At 41.3% G+C, this 18,128-nt stretch overlaps 1 protein-coding gene across 1 annotated transcript; it reads right to left on the bottom strand.

Moving 5' to 3' along the window:
• Window positions 1-2,605: 2,605 nt before the first annotated feature.
• On the bottom strand, window positions 2,606-17,686 carry zbtb49 (zinc finger and BTB domain containing 49). The gene is made up of 8 exons (XM_063190580.1): window positions 17,608-17,686; window positions 12,099-12,285; window positions 7,289-8,319; window positions 7,109-7,155; window positions 6,825-6,898; window positions 6,109-6,191; window positions 4,004-4,165; window positions 2,606-3,911 (listed from the first exon to the last, which is right to left on the bottom strand). Exons 2-8 carry the CDS (start codon window positions 12,269-12,271, stop codon window positions 3,337-3,339), a joined length of 2,145 nt encoding a protein of 714 aa, XP_063046650.1. The 5' UTR covers window positions 12,272-12,285; window positions 17,608-17,686; the 3' UTR covers window positions 2,606-3,336.
• Between the last annotated feature and the right edge of the window lie 442 nt (window positions 17,687-18,128).

Raw genomic sequence — 18,128 nt, 5'->3', positions numbered from 1 at the left:
ATTTTGCAAAGTTGGGCTGTTTCCTGCACTCTTGTAGCATTACGAATGTTAAATGGATGTGCAATATAAGACTAACTTTCTCCAGGTCATCAACAAGGCAACAAGGACAGAGACGCATTCAGCAAAACTGTATGACTCTTTTGGCCCAGAACCCTACATTATAGAACACTCATTTATCATGCGGGCTCCCAGATGATCCAGAACTGTCTCCGTCAGCTAAGACAGCGGTTTTCAAAGTGGGGGCCGGGGACCCCTGGGTACATTGAGAGGGTACTAGTGAGGGCGCTGCAGGTTGGAATCAAAAAAATATCACACTTACAAATCACAAAACAAAATTAGTTGAATACATTTTAAGTAAAGAAAAATAATCCAAAAAATATCCCCATGTTAAGAACCATGGCTTCTATTTGGCTCTTTGAAATGGCCTCGTTTACACATTTCACATTACTGTAGCTGCATGCTGCAGGAACTACCTCGACTGCTACCATGGAGAAGACCCACCTATTCACATGCGCTATGAAAAGTGTTTATCAAGGTCATTATGAATACTGATGGTGGTGGTAAATATAAATACCGTAAAAATATCTTTTGTGAATGTACAGCATTAATATCACCAGCCGATATTGACCGAGATTTACTTACATCTTTGACTATTAAACTATTTTGCCCAAAATGTTTAGAATCTAAATTCAGGTCTGCAATATTGATGCTAGGAATGACTATATCTCTGCCGCAAGTTAAAATGCAGTTATTAAAACCCAAAGCATACACGACAAGCAGTGTATTATTATTATAGGCCTACAATCACATAGTGTGTAAGACTACTTCTATCTTGTAATTTTACATTTTATTGGCCAGGGTATTCACTCACTCACACACACACACACACACACGGATAAATGTACCAATATGTACATGCAAATCTAACAATGTGTAAATAAATGAGAAAAACGACTTGACGTTGCGGTTGAACCAGATGAGTATTCATGATTTATTACATGATGAGAATTACAGATTAAAAAAGACCAAAGCCCAACCCAAGCATAGGTACTATCCCCCCCAATCAACACAGTACTGCTGGTGGTTGTGTAGGCGTTAAACTTGACAGAAATGCCATCAATGCAGCCGTTGATTCATACTCCATCTGGCCTCAGTTTATTGATGCTGTGCATTTGATGCCAAATGAAATTTGTTCATTTCACACTGTACTGTGAACACCATATGGCGTTGGAATGTAAACCTGTATATAAATTCTAGAGAATGCAATTGATGGCGGTCCTCTTTTTTTCCATACGGCTGAGATACAATTAATGTGTTCAACACATTCCTAGAAAATCAAATCAATAGACATAAAACCAAATAAGCATGGAATACAATAACATAACAGAAAAACAATACATATACACCAATACATACACCCAATAATAAAATATGGATATGCATTGAAAAATGCATATAGCCTATATATAATAAATACATTAAAAACAAGAAAAAACATTTCGCTTACACTTTAATTGACATGTTCCTGCATAACGCATTCATAGCAGCTGTTATGCACTTTGCATGAAGGATTTATGACTGTTCCATAATACATTCATACCAAACATTTCATAAAAATGGAAGACAAGGGAACAAGCCTAGTACGCCAGACTAACCTACTTACTTACGCCTACCGCCCAACTTTGGGCATAAACCACAAACAAGTCTAGCCAGACTAAATGTGATTGAATGTGAATATTTAGTCTGGCCAATAGTCTGATCTAGTCTGATCAATGAGACATTGGAAGATTGTTGATGGGAACAAACCTTTGTTTTTCAAACCATGTCTGTGCCTATTGGCCAACGCTTTGTCGCCACTCCCTAAAAACCCAGTCTGCTTTGCATTCAAAGATTCAAAACAAAGCTCCTGCATTGTAATTGGTCTGCCAGTTTCAGGGCCTGGGGCCTTGTCCGAGGCTAGACCCACTCGTTTACTAAGTTTACTTGGCTACAAAGGAACAGCCACATTGCTTCTTTGTTCTGAACCTTTCCTGATCACAACCAATCTGGGTAAATGATATACTCCACAGTGGCTGGGACAGAATATGGTCAAGCAAATATTCAAATGTTCTGTCCCTGGCACTGGACTAAATCATGGACCTTGATCGGTTGCGATCAGGAAGGGTTCAAAACAAAACCTGCAATGCTGCTTTGATTAACTTTAATTTTGACAAGTTGATCCTTTCGTCTTCAATGCTCAGGAAAGTTTTGGTTTGAACGTCTAATGATGCAGTCATGAATGCTTCAGGCAAGGTGTTTAACAGCTGCTATGAATGTGTTATGCAGGAACATGTTAAGTAAAGTGTTACCAACATTTCTGAGTGGTAGACTTGCTAGCCTGAGAAACCCCATGTGACATTGAACAACGGTTGTTATAATACTATAGTCTGCCAATTGCCAAGCAAGAGACTTGCAATTGTTGATTAAAATGTTAGTGATTAATATGATCACAAGAAAGGAGTGTTCCGATTTAAGGGTTAAAAGTGATACTGTCCCATTTTTTAAAATAACCTTATTTTACACCTCCCCTTGAGTTAAGTAATATGCTTTTACTGTTCTCCTGTACTTTCAATTGTTCTCTTGGTATGGTAGTGCAAATTTTCTTCTGGTCTCATAGGACTCAATGTTAACTGCTAGCTTGGAGGTAAAATTTGCACTGCCATACCCAGAGAACAGTTGAAAGTACAGGAGACGGTAATACTTAACTCAAGGGGAGGTGTAAAATATTTCCAAAAATGGGACAGTATCACTTTAAGTGTGGCACTCCATCCGGGGCATCAAATCTGAAAGCTGACTTCCTCATGAGAGACAGCAAGTTGTATTGCAAATTGTGTTGGTAACAGTACTCATGCTTACACCTGTGACAGCTAGCCTTGTGGCTCATATATGTGATGGTCCTCATAAAAGAAGTATTTGAAAGTCAATCCTTTGAGATTTTAGAAGCCAGTGCAGTTGACGCAGGATAGGTGTAATGTGCTGGGAGGATTTTATGCCGGTGATAATTCATGCTGCCAAGTTTTGAATGAGTTGTGTGTCAGTGAGTGAGCTTGCTTGGGATACCTGATAGAATTGCATGGATCCAGTTGGCCCATCTGGCCCGGCGCCCAGGGATGCTGCTTGTTTTCCCCTCCGTTTCCTTCACCCGCTGGCAGTGATTGGCACCATACGACCAGCGGGTAGAGTATACGGGAGGGGAGAACATCTTGCCCACCCAGCGGGCGAAGGAAACAGAGGAGAAAACGGGCAGCTTCGCTGGGCGTTCTCAACCCTTCATCTGGAAATGTCCTGCTTTCAAAATTACACCGGGAAAATGTGCTCACTGCTCTTGGCGAGAGCGCCTGTGCTCTGACTACTGGCAGAGAGAGTGGCCAAGGTGGCAGGAGCCTTGGCAAAACTGGCAGAGGGCGCATGACTACCTGGACAGGGGGCAATAGAGACCTCAATTGGCACGGTCCGCAGGATTTTCGAGTGGAGGCCAGTGTAAGCGCCTCTACCCAGATTAGAAATAAAAATGTGGTTGTTGGGTACAGCATGCTGCAATTCCACAACCATGGAAGAGCCACTATTGAGTTCTGTGCCAGATCTGGGTTCAAGGTGCTGCTGCTGAGGACAGAAACCAAAACATTGGTCTGGGGTTCTGGTGGCTTTAGACATTGTTGGGTTGGAAAGCGGTGATTTGTTTGCTTGCTGTGTCTCCTTCCTGTCTGAGCTGAGAGTGGTTTCTTTGAAGGATTTGCAGTGGATGCTGTGGTGGCGGCGGAGAACAGAGGAGCGCGTGAAAGATTTGCCACACATTTCACACGAGTAGGGCTTTTCACCCGAGTGCGAGCGGATGTGGCGCTGTAGGTCACCCGCGCTCCCAAACCGCTTGCCTGTGAGCAGAAAAACAAATTTATTTTTGTACCAACACACCACGGCACGCCAATATTAAAATATGAAAGATTGTTTTCCCAAGATTTCTTACCGCAAGTTTGGCAGCTGTGATGTCTGTCCCCGGTGTGACAAATTTTATGTCTCTGCAACTTCCTGCTCATGTTGAAAGTCTTGCCACACTGGTCACAGGTAAATGCTTGATCTGTGGAGTGTGTCCTTTTGTGTTCTTTTAAGTTGCTGAAGTTACTGAACCCTGTAGTCAAAAAAAGATTGTTCTGAGATAGGATGAGCTGATAGACCGTACAAACAGCGGCTGCCTTGCTAGTGAATGCTGTCTTTCAGATGATGTGTAGTCATTGGTATGGAGATTTGTAGCGGTTCATTTACAGAATGTATGCAGCTGATTCACAAATTTCACCATTGTCATGAATATTGACTACCCCTGTCAGCTATGCCCTTGCTTGTGCGAGACTTGGCTGGTAGAATACAGCCCATACAGTATGCATGTCCACAAAGCCCTGTCTGGGAGCACACCACTAGGAATTATAACAAGGAAAAGTGCCTGCTAGACCTCTGCGTTCCCAGAGAAACTTTCAACTTCATCTGCACAATAAAATAATACATTTATTATGTACATTTATTAGTCACTGCTTGTTTTTCCTAGTTCTCTTGATCACTTAGGCCCTGGACATGCTTTCTGCAGCATACATGTGCGCGGCCACATCTCGTGCACGTACACTGAACACCTGACACAATATACACAGACGCGTGAGTGCGATGCAATATTGACAAAAACGCGATGGGTGATCTTCGAACTTCCACATTGAGTTCGCAGTAGAGTTTAACAATGGTGGAAAACATTACTGAGAGCCCCGTTGGCTACCTGGTCCCCAGCTGATGCCTCAAATATCGTGTGAAGTGTTCTGGTCGTCCTGAATCAAGTATGTGGACTCGGTCGTACAGCATGAGGTTGCATAGGCTACGCAGTTTTAGGCACACATCATGCAAGTTGGGCTACGTCGATGTGGCCCCAGCTTGGAACTTTAACATTCCACTTCAACAGACATTCCAATGCATTTCAGCTAGTAGGAGGTCAGAAACATCCTATCTCCCACCGCCGGGGAATGCACCATTAGTACACACCCTTTCCGACTCCGAGCACACAGTTATCCATGTTACAACCAACCGTGTGATCTGCAAATGATATTTAAGTACAACTATGTTTGATCCTTCTGTTGAAATCGGAATACTCCCTGTATGTATATTACTTAATGTGGGGAAATGTTGTTGATGGGCTTCATCATCATTCACATGAGCGTGCAATAGCTGGAATGCATGACTTGGCTCCATCTGACAGTTAAAGTTATAGCGATCCATTTCTTCAGCGATTTCTTTTTAAAAAAAAAGTTTAGTTCTGCCATCCTCACTTTCTCAGCTTTGACATTTGGTGGCAATTTCAAAGCCCCAAGCTTTCAGCCTCTATCTGACCCTGAATATCTGAACAGACTTTCTATTGGACTGGCACGTCGCGAAAGAGTCTAATAATGTGCAGCCAGCTATAGACATACTGTATACACACTGGCCAAGTCAGGGGTGCATTTCTCAAAACTGAAGTTGCTTACTACATTAGCTACTTTGTTATTTTCAATGCATTCTCCCATTGGCAACTACAGAAGTTGCTAACAGGCTAACAACTTCTCTTTTGAGAAATGCACCAAAGACCAAATTCATGAAAAAGATTAAATATGCTAGCCTGACTTTTGCCAGACCTGCACAGCTTCGCGAGTGGCACTTACATGGTTTGGGTGAGCACAGGGAGAGGCATGGCTTTATCTACCATGTCTGTCCTCGGCACCACCAAATTCCTTCAAAACCATTCTCTATTCAAAATCAATATAGTCAGTAATCTGTTGCATTATTCCTTGATGGGAGCTGCCATTGTTGTTGAAACAATAAGCGCTTCGGAAAGTTTCAGGACAGAGAGATTCTGTGGAGTCCAGACCTGAGTGTGTGCGTATGTGTGACCGGAAGAGCTGTGCAGAACTACACAGAGGTCTGGCGAGAACCAGACTAGACATTTGTGGGCAGTATATTAGAAGTTAACTACTGAAATGACACACTGAACTATATGTTTTTGATATCCATTACATTTTTTTGGATGTGTGAATGTATGAACATACACAGCAAGCCACTTACCCCGTCCACAAACATCACACAAATGGGGCTTCTCTCCTGTATGGATCACTATGTGACGCTGAACGTCTCCAGAGGCAGCAAAACTATCAGGAAAAAAAGAAATATGGTCATCACTTACCACCATCATCAAATTCTAAGAATTCATTATGAGGGGATAAATTGCACTTTCCATACAGACTCCATTGTCTGCCATTTTGCATTTCCAGAAATAGACATTTTAGCACAAAATAGTGTACTACGGTCATACTAGTAATTTTTTGTTAATTATTTAGTAACATTCATGAAAAGAGAGAGCACAGTTTCAATGAGCAGCATAGTTGCAATACTAACTCTGGCCACTATTCTACACAGTGCAGCTTTGAGACATTTTGTTGCTGATTACTTGATGTGGGTAAATAGTGCTTTATTCTGTTGATGCGCACCACCATGTTATTTAGTCTCTTAAGTTAATAAAGACAACTCATGCCTTCGAGTCTAAATGAGAGAGGGTTTCGACTTTCTCTTTCCATCCAATGCAGTTTCAAGGATATTTCATTATTTCACATTTGGCAGGATAATTGCACTGGTGCTTTACAAATTAAATGCCAATGAGCTACTTGGCCCCTCTGGTTCCCCATTAAATACAAAGTGTCCCAACTTTCTTTGGAATCGGTTTGTATATTACAGCCTGTTAATTGAAAATGTAAGGGTAAGACCATTTACATTCTTTTCAGTACCTTTTCCCACAGAGTTCACATATGTATGGTTTTTCTCCTGAGTGCCGTCGTAAATGTGTCTGCAAATTACCAGACTGCAAGAATTAAAAAAAAAACATGGTAAGAAAAAACTGAATGTAATGATGTATCTTGACCACTGAAAACTGTATAGATGATTTTTGAAGTCCAATTATCCAGTCTCACACATTGTCACTATTGATTGGTTATGTATGGGCTAGGTGTCTCTTAACACACAATTGAAAACAAAGGTTATAGTATGGTTACTTTGACTGAACACTTCATACCTGTGAAAAATTCTTCCCACAAATATTGCACTGGAATGGTTTCTCACCTGTTCAGTACAAAAAGAAAAAAAACAGCCAGTCATTATCAATACTAGTGGACAGAATACACAGCCAAAAAAACAGTCCACACCCAAAAAGGGTCTCGACACTAATAAAATGTTGATTATTGTCACAACATACCTGTATGTGAGCGCTTGTGGAGCTCCAGGTTGCTTGGGTGTTTAAAAGTTTTCCTACATATTTCACAACAGTAACTGCTATTTTCCGTTTTGTCTGGTGGATTCCCACTTGACCCGGAGCAAGTCTCCACAACACTCGATTTAAGAAGTGTGGACGCTTGCTCAATTTTATCCGACCCCGAGTCTTCTAACTTTTGAGTCTCAGCCGCCAAGCTATCAGCCAGGTCGTTTTGTTCCTCCTGCGTACCTTCGTTTGTACACTGGCCAAAAAATGGACTCTCTGCAACGGGCATGCTCACCCCAGTTCCCTCAGAGCACAGATAGTTGTATTTTTTCAGATACACGGCCTTCTTGGGCCGCACTGTCATGGACAGATGGGACATGGAGTCAGATTCTGCAGACCTGGTAGCTTCACAAGTTGGCGTTGATGTATTCACACTCGTTTGCATGACAGTGTTTTGGCCAGCAGTGGTAGAATTGTTGCCTACGGAGCTTTCAGTGGACATTCTGTCCACTGAAAGTTCATTCTGACTTTGCACAACTGAGGAGGAGCTTTTCTGTGCAGACTGCTTGAAATACAGTTTGCTATAAAAATTTCGCAACTTGTAGCCATGCATGGGCGGACCAGTTATAGTTGAATTCATATTAGAGACCAAATTTCCTTCAACTTGTGAGTCTTCTTTGGATGTAGTATCTTCCCCATTGGAACTGTTCAGGGGCTTCAGGGTTTCCGTGGGATCGTCGCTCTCGGTGTGAAGACTAGCTCCCAGCATGCACTGCTCTTCCTGGCTTATCGGCAAACAGGCTGCTGAGGCATCAACAACGGAAGCAGAAGAGAACCCAGTGCACATGCTCAGAATGCTGGGCACCTGCAGATACTGGGCCACGTCCTGTAAAGGCTGAACGTTATCATCATTTAACTCCAGATGAGACGTGTACATGTAGTCCAACACTTGCCCGATTCCACCTACATCTTGAATTACTAAATGGAAAACATCATTTCTTTGACTGGTGGCGTTCTGGAAAAGAGACCTGCAAGATAAGAGAAAGAATACACATGAGAAAATCTTCCAAGCAAGACTTAATAGGAACTAGAAAAGCACTCAGAGAGCGCACCTCCGCGAACACCAACAAACTTGGACGAGCACATAAGCTCCTTGGCAGCTCCTTGTGGCAGGCCGTGCATACAGCAGCGAACGAACAAATGGACATGCAAACAGACAGACGAACACACAACAAACTTGGACGATCCCATAAGGTAGGTAAACTGCTATGCAAGCATTGTGCAAGGCTATTCAAAAAGAATTAAACCAATTCTAAAATCAGTTGCTGCAGTCTGCAAGCATCATCATGGAGTGAGTCAGATGACAGTGTGCCTTTTGGAGGGTTTGTATGCAACATCTGTGGACCTTGAAGGCGCAGAGTGGCCATCGGGAGATCGGGGACCTGTCCCGGTGGGCCGTGGCCGTGAAACGGAATATAGCGGCAATATTATGTTTTTCAGCCGGCCCTAAAGTTTCACATGATTCCCTATGAAGGCTATTTTGCCAATTTCCACTTCTAGGTATTCAAACACTATTGACTTGCCAGTATATATACCGTGTACCTGACGGCAATACCTCAATGACGGTGTCAAACAGAAAATTGGCCACACCCCTTCTCTACTGATAATTTTAGGCCGTAGATCGCGGAAGTTTACTAGATCTTAGTAACACAGTTTCGTTTTCAGTCTTTGAAGAACCTGTGATATTTAGATTGGTTACCAAAGGATGGAAATATTAATAAGTTATGATTTATTTTCCGATTTCCACATGACTGTTACAGTTTACAGTCTGCCAGTCCAGATTCACTTGTTCTCTGGTTATTGACTTGCGTTACGAACAGACTCCACCAAGTGGTACGGAAGTGAACTGCAGCTAGGAATACACCACAGAAGTAGTGTTTTGTCTTGATGGCATTCATTTGTTAGAACTACCGGTATATCTCCTTATAGTCAAAATAATATTATTATCATACATATATTTATATGTGGCACATTTAGGATGTAGCCTATGTAATTTCTGAAGAAATGGAACAAAATAATTACCACACAAGATTCTGATGTGAGCAGTGCTGGGTAAACTGTGGATTAAAGTGGAGTAACAAAGACATTTGCTGCGACGAAGACAGCGTTTTAAGGTAGGCCTACACCGTTTGGTTATTAATTTTATTGACTTACGGTTGTGCTTTGAAGTAGCCTAGGTTTGGCTTATTTGCTGCATGGTGGGTTTATTATACGTTATTTATTAAACGCGGAGCGTCGGGGATGTAATGGTTTTGCGTGCGCTGCCGCCGCGTCCGCGACCGCCGCGTCCGCGTCCGCGTAAGGTCTTTCGTGTTAACGCGATAACTTTTGAACGGATGTTTGGATTTGTCCCAGATTTTTTGGGTGAAAGCTCTAGGGCAGGTTCATGAACTGATTCGAGTTTGGAGGTCAACACTTTCAAGATGGCTGAATTCAAGATGGCCGAATTTTTGTTTGGTCCATAACTTCTGACCGGGTGGATGGATTTGTCCCAGATTTGGTGTGTGAATGCTCTAGGGTAGGTTCATGAACTGCTTCGAGTTGGGAGGTCAACACTTTCAAGATGGCTGAATTCAAGATGGCCGAATTTTTGTTTGGTCCATAACTTCTGACCGGGTGGATGGATTTGTCCCAGATTTGGTGTGTGAATGCTCTAGGGTAGGTTCATGAACTGATTCGAGTTTGGAGGTCAACACTTTCAAGATGGCTGAATTCAAGATGGCCGAATTATTGTTTGGCCCATAACTACTGACCGGGTGGATGGATTTGTCCCAGATTTTGTGTGTGAATGCTCTAGGGTAGGTTCATGAACTGATTCGAGTATGGAAGACAACACTTTCAAAATGGCGGAATTTTCATTTGGCCCATAACTTCTGACTGGGTGGATTGATTTGCCCGGTAACACCTTATTTTAATGGTTCACCATTTCAGTGAATCTACCATATTAGGTACAGTGTAATAACCAATGTAACAATATTTAATACCATGTAATACTAGTGTAATACCAGTGTAACAATATGCAATATCAGGTACAGTGTAATAACGACTGTAACAGTATGCAATACCATGTAATATAGTGTAATACCAGTGTAACAATATGCAATACCATGTAATACCACTTACGCACAAACACATGATGTAAGTAAAAAAATTACATTGTATTACAGTTTTTCTCAATTGGTTTTGTACATTTCTCATAACAGAATAATGATTCTCAAAAGTCTTTGTTCAATTGTGACTTCCTGGTGTTACCTGTGCACATGGTCAAATCAGTTTCTCATTGTTTTCGGCATATAGCAAATGCTCTCGTCCACCATGCCACGGCTGTGTACAATTCTCAGTGATTTCGTACATTATCAATTGCTTTTGTCATATCACTTAAAAAAGCTGTCACTGAATGCATGAAACTATCTCAATCTTATCTGATCAATGTAATATAAAACTGAATTTACAACATTTCCCATCCAATCTAAACAGCATTTCGCTTCAGAAAAGATCCTCAAGAGTGTACTATTCAATTGACAACATGAGACATTGATTTGACTAGCTTGTCCATACACTATGACACAATGACTAACCATTCTGCTGGCACTGATACGTTTATTGACACAAAAACTTGGTTTTTGAAAGACAAATTAGGGTTTTGAGCAAGAGACTCGGTTTTGCAGGTTATCCACCGTGTTTTGCCATTTGTTAAAGCTGTTTTGAGAATGAATATGATGTTTTGCAAATTGCGAGAGAGATTCGAGTTTTGTGTACAAAACCAATTGAGAAATACTGTAAATATTGTTACACTGGTTATTACACTGTACCTAATGTGGTATATCCACTGAACCATTAAAACAGTATTACCATTTGCCCCATTTTTTGCTTCATTTTCACAATAGTCGTTTGGTTTTAAGCCTATGCACGTCATGTCACGTCTGTATGTATCATATACGTTTACGAAATGGTGGACGGGAGTTGTAGGAATGATGGGGGACTGGAAGCGTCGCGTTTCGGGGATATACCTTAAGCAGTCGAAGGCGACTGCACAGGCAGTCTAGTTGCACAATGTAGACAGACTTTTTGTAAGCTATAGCCTACTCTTCTAGAAATCCCCACCATAGACATAGACTCCCCACACTCAAAACGTTGTGCCCATACTCATCCTGTCTTCCTTAAACGATATTTCAATAGGCCTACAAACTGAATGACAGTGCAGTGCACATTTTCATGGAACAGTAGCGTGATGTAAGTGTAACAGAGGCTAACTAGCACAGAGTTGGCGTGGAACGTTGGTAAACCTCCCTCCCATAGCTTCATACAGTCTCGTTTCAGGTTGATATTTTGACAACACTAATGTCCACATGTAGTACGACTGCAGATTTAGTGTTTTTTGTCTTTTTGGTAAGGGAACCATGTTGTTCGCGTTTTTTTTTTTTTGGGGGGGGGGGTAAAAAGGGCCGCCAAGGGGAAAATTTTCCCGGTGGGAAAAGTCCTCCCACTCCGCCCCTGGGACCTTGTATAGTTGCTCGTAAGTGTTTTAAAATGGTCCAATTTACACTGAAGTTTTTTTTTAGTTATTACTGCTTCACAGCCAAGTGGTTAACGTATTGTTCTATACATCATAAGATATGAAATGCTAAGAGTAAATATGTGAAATAAGTACATATATAAATAAATACATACAAAAGTACACAAGTACATAAGTAAGTAAGATAATAGTTGTAAGTAGATAAGATAAAACTACTGGTAGTTGTGGTACCTGAAATAGGAGCTGAATGCAGCTAGGACATTCTTATGGGCTTTGAAGCAGACGCCCTTCACCACGATGGTGCAGTCACACAGCATGCCCTGGATGCGCTGCTCCTGCAGCTGCTGCAGTAGGTAGGAGCTGTGCTGCGAGAGGCTCTCCATGGCTCTGCATCCGCTGGTCATAGGTAATATCTGAACTGGAAAAATAAGAGATACGATGTCAATCATGAGGTGCCAAAAGTAAAAGTAAATTCATGGTATAAGTCCAAAAATACCACATGATATTACATAGCGCGTTACACCATTTACTCCATTGTACCTGTTGTTACTGAAAAACTGAAAAACACTAAAACCTACCAAGAACCCACCACAAATGTAAGACAAGCACAGGTCTACTTTTCACTTAGATAATTTGCCTGTGTTGGAAGGAAACTGTGTTTCTTTTTTTTACTTTTACTTTTGACACCTCTGATGAGATCAGATGCCAAACAAGTCTACAAGTGACTAGTTTTTTAAAATTAGGATGCAAAAGTTTGGACACCCCTGTGGAAAATCAGTGCATAGACTGGTCTTACATTGAGGTTTTGAAGCAGTAACTCCATTTTAGTGTATACAGTGTATCACAAAAGTGAGTAGGCCTACACCCATCTAGCCAGGCTGTGCCCTCCTAGTGACGCAACACTTTCAGCGTTGCAACTAGTCAGGTCAATAGCAATGCAAGTACTTTCTGAGTTCCCGAAAATACGGAGACTTCTCCCACTTTGTCGGTAAGCAAACAATCAGTAGCAAACCAAGAGAGGTGGATCAACCATGGCGTTTGGAAAAATGTTAATTGTTATGCTCTTGGTCAGACCAAGTCTCAAAGAGATTTGAACGTTGATGATAATCAGGCTAACACCCATCACACTTCTGTAGATTTTTAAGTAATTACTTTGAAGTATTCCTTCATCTCTTCAGTGTAAATCTTATATTAACTGTTAAAATGTACTGTTCACTCCAAATACTTCAAAACAAAGGCATTAATCTCTCAACCTCTAGCAACAAAACTGAGCACCCCGATGTAAAATTACATAGAGGGTCATGACCAATGTCAGCAGCATTCTTGCACCCCCAAACCACGTCTCACATTTGACTTCGTACTACTCACTTGGTTATCGCCACACATGCTTAACACCCATCTGAAACAAATCTTGTAATTAACTGTTTATAAGTGGCAAGGGTGATAGTGCCACTTGGCAGCCTTTTACTGCTTTCTCAGCTATTTAAAGGTTAATTTGTTTGTCCCTGTGTCTGGTGACATGGTTCCAGTATTCTTAGTTTGTTTGTCTTTGTCTTTGATGAGACCATGATAAACAAATTTGGTTTAGATGGTGTCAAGCATCTAAAAAGAAAATGCTTAGGGAATGGATCACACACAGTTTTTTCTTCTTTCTTTTTCTTTTCTTTTTATTCAAACATTGCAGGGACAGACAGACGTTTCAGCTGCAAGAGCCTTTACAGTGCCCTCCATAATTATTGGCACCCCTGGTTGAGATGTGTTAAAAGCCTTAAAATAAATTCAGTGTTTATTGCAGAAGAATACTGTCACACTGAAAATTGTAGAAAAATGTAGCCTTCAACTCAAATGAATTGTAAGAAAATAAAAAAATCCCTGACAAAAAAATAATTATTTTTCATTAAATCACCTGTTCCACAATTATTGGCACCCTTAACAATTCCCAGGAAATAAATATAATTGAAGCATTTCTGTCATTTCTACAGTAGTTTACAAAGTTTACCAGATTATGTAGGAACACTTAATTAGTAATTCATCACTTCCTGTTTCCCTGGGGTACAAATATGACGTGACACCGAGGCCATTTCTCTTATCCACTCTTAAACATGGGAAAGACAAAGGAACACAGCATACAAGTGAGGCAGATGTGCGTCGACCTTCACAGGTCAGGCAGAGGCTACAAGAAGATTGCCACTCAACTGCAGCTGCCCATATCCACTGTGAGAGGAATAATTAAGAAGTTCAAAACAACTGGAACAGTGGTAAACAAGCCTGGACGAGGACCCAAGTTTATTTTGCCACCACGCACAGTGATGAGGATGGTAAGAGAAATCAAAAGATCTCCAAAGCTCACTGTTACAGAATTACAACAAATGGTAGCATCCTGGGGTCACAAAGTCTCCAAATCAACCATCAGGCGCTGTCTACACGCCAACAAGCTGTTTGGGAGGCATGCACGGAGAAAACCTTTCCTCACTCACAATCATAAACGCAAGCGTCTGGAGTTCGCCAAGCGGTATTGGGGCTTCAACTGGGACCGTGTGCTTTGGTCAGATGAGACCAAGATTGAGCTTTTTGGCAACAAACACTCTAAGTGGGTCTGGCGTACCACGAAAGATGCGCATTCTGAAAAGCACCTCATACCCACTGTGAAGTATGGGGGTGGGTCAGTGATGCTGTGGGGCTGTTTCGCTTCCAAAGGCCCTGGGAACCTTGTTAGGGTGCATGGCATCATGAATGCTTTGAAATACCAGGACATTTTAAATCAAAATCTGTTGCCCTCTGCCCGAAAGCTGAAGCTGGGTCGTCACTGGGTCTTTCAGCAAGACAATGACCCTAAACATATGGCCAAATCTACACAGAAATGGTTCACCAGACACAAAATCAAGCTCCTCCCATGGCCATCTCAGTCCCCTGACCTCAACCCCATTGAGAACCTGTGGGGTGAGCTGAAGAGGAGAGTACAGAGGAGAGGACCCAGGTCTCTGGATGATTTAGAGAGATTCTGCAAAGAGGAATGGCTGAAGATCCCTCTTTCTGTCTTTTCCCATCTTGTGAAACATTATAGGAGAAGATTAGGTGCTGTTTTGTTGGCAAAAGGGGTTGTACAAAATATTAACACCAGGGGTGCTAATAATTGTGACACACATTATTTGATGTCAAATAATTATTTCTTTATGTGGGATTTTTTCCCCACTGAATAAATGCACTTGTATTGAAGGTTGGATTTTTCTCTTTTTTTCCATTAAGGTCCCATATTATTTAGAAAAAAAATAAAATAATTGGAAGCTAAAAAACACATCTCAACCAGGGGTGCCAATAATTATGGAGGGCACTGTATTAGTGTCCCCTTGCAGCCGAAATGTCTGTCTGTGCCTGCAATCTTTGAATAAAAAGAAAAGAAAAAGAAAGAAGAAATAACTGAGTGCAATCCATTCCCTAACTACAGCCGTCTCCAAAAATGTTGTCGCCTATCCATCTGTTTGGAATGACAGCTAATAACCTGACTTTCAATTAATCACATGGCTTCAGAAGTCACTCATATGAAAGCTACAACCCTGCCGAATGAAGTTTTATGTGCAAAAATAAATTTCATGCACCAAAGAAAGATTGAATCTTTAATGAACACAGACAAAAGTTTTGTCGTCTATCGAACATAATGTGAAAATGAGCAGATAAGTCACTTCAAAACACTTCAAATACGCAGATCGGGTGTCATTCTTAATCACTGAATCACTCTCACCTCTTCAGAAAATCAACTTTGGCCTTAGGTGTATGTTTAGGGTCGTGGTAATCATGGAAAGCAACACAAAGAACAACAATGAAGGTCAATGAGATATGGTGACATATTTGCTATTCATAGAGCAATACATTTTCAACTTCATGATTTAATAAATGAAAAACGCCCTCACACACCAGCAGCATGCATGCAGCTCCACATAGGAGCTGTATCCCTCCCATGTTTGACTTTAGGCACCATGTATTTTTTTCAGATTCTTCACCTTTAACACCACAGAAGTATCTCCCACTGTCCTGTCTCAAAAAAGCCAGCCAAGAGTATGTCAGGCCTAATTCTGACCAAAATGAAAGCTAATGGGTCTCATACTCTGAAGTCATGATCATAAGATCAATCATTTCAGAACTGATAGCATCAAAACTGTATGGTGTTGGAGATGAAGAATATGAAAAAAGAAAAATGGTGCATAAAGTGAAACATGGTAGGGATACAGCTCTTATGAGGAGCTGCATGCATGCTGCAGGTGTTTGAAGGGTTTTTATCATCGATTAAATCATGAAGTTAAACATGTATTGCTCTATGAATAGCGAATATGTCACCATCTCTCATTGATCTTCATTGTTTTTCATTGTGTTGCTTTCCAGGACTACAATGACCCTAAATATACACCTAAAGCCAAAGTTGATTTTTTAAAAGAGGTAAGTGATTCAGTGATTAAGTATGACACCCGATCTGCGTATTTGAAATGTTTTGAAGTGACTTATCTGCTCATTTTCACATTATGTTCGATAGGCGACAAAACTTTTGTCTTGTGAAAATCTGCCCTGTCTGTTCATTAAAGGGTCAATCTTTCTTTGGAGCATGAAATTAATTTTTGTACATACGTTTTCATTCGGGAGGGTTGTAGCTTTCATATGAATGACGTCTGAAGCCAAGTGATTAATTGAAAGTCAGGTTATTAGCAGTTATTCCAAAGAGATGGATAGGCGACAACACTTTTGGAGACGGCTGTACTTGATTAGGCTATGTCAGAGCACCAACAAGACGGAAGAGCGCGGTGTGTTGAAGATAACTTCACAAAGAAAAGTGCCCCATGCTTTAAGACAAGCATGGTAGTGGGAGTGACATGGTTTGGGGCTGTGTGGTTGCAACAGTAGGAAGCTGAATATCACCAAAAGAAACTTGCTTGTCAACATGTAGGCCTACCGAGACTACTGAAGCAGATCATGATCCTTTCTATGAGAGTTTACATAGGGGTGTAGGCTACTCACTTTTGCAGCAGCATAATTTCACAAAAATGGAAAAATATGTCAATTAAGTTGACCTTCTGTTGTAAATTTGACAGATGTTGTGTTGAACTTGTGTGCTTATTGACTTATTGTTCAAAATGTTACTTTTCAACAGGGGTGTAGCCTACGTATGATTGCTGTGCATGCAACTGTATCTGTAGGCTACATGAGCCTAAGATTTCAGACAGTGCGCTTCCAGAACATCACCAGCCTAGCTGTTTATCCAATTCATTTATTGTTGTCCGAGCTGGCATCTGCTCACCTGGTAGACCTTATATTCCCATCCCGATCACGGCATCACTGTGACTGAGGTCATCCTGCACTACTTGTAGAAAAAAAGATTCTAGAACTACAGGTTGACGATGGATGATAATCTGGGAATACTGAGCGCTGCGCTATCTGGCCACCGTAACAACATTACGTTTTTGTGAGTGACATGGACGGAAGCGATTCGTCAGAGTTGTTGGGTCATACTCATAAACCATCGCTCATTTGAACGGTGCCCATTTCGTTTGAGGTTCCGAACGCTGTTCTATGAGCAGAACCCTTTTCCAGACCCATACGCGCGCGCCGTAGTAGCAGTAGCGCTTTCTTTTTCTGCACAGGAGGCGGGCTTTAGAGTACTTTGCATGCTCGCTCTTCTTCATAAAACAACATTTAACTTACTATTTGGTATTACTATGGTAAAATGAAAGTCTATTCCCCCGCACAAATTCACCTTCATACAGCAGAAGCACAAACTTGCGCGTTTTGTTGAAGCTTCATCTCTCCGGATCAGTCACCATTGCAGTGTGAAGTCAGCGACAATGAGATCCGTTTTGTTTGGTTGTTTCAGTATGGCTTTCAAGCGGACTGTGTTCAAAATAAAAGCGTAGAAAAAAGGTTATAATTCCCATATAAATGAGCTCATGTGAAAATAAGAGACGGGTTGTCAGGCCTAAATATTATTCTGATTATGCCATGCTTTTTAAGCTTATACTTTCGGTATTCTACTGCATTATACATCACCACATTCATAATTAATTATTATTTATCAATTATTATTGTCACCACAGTGTTCATTGTCCGCACATAAGTTCCTCCAAAGGAGACCCTACCGTGGCTCTTACGGTAGGGCACTGGGCTGCTATGCCGGCGACCCAGGTTCTCTCTATCCAAAAAGCATATCCTGTCTCTCTCTAAGGTCCTGTAATAAAGTCTAAAAAGACAAAAAAAAAGTTCCTCCAAAGTTAAGTTTCA

This window comes from Engraulis encrasicolus, chromosome 23 (assembly GCF_034702125.1).
Source record: "Engraulis encrasicolus isolate BLACKSEA-1 chromosome 23, IST_EnEncr_1.0, whole genome shotgun sequence".
NCBI lineage: Eukaryota > Metazoa > Chordata > Actinopteri > Clupeiformes > Engraulidae > Engraulis > Engraulis encrasicolus.
This window is presented reverse-complemented; position numbering and strand designations above follow the sequence as displayed.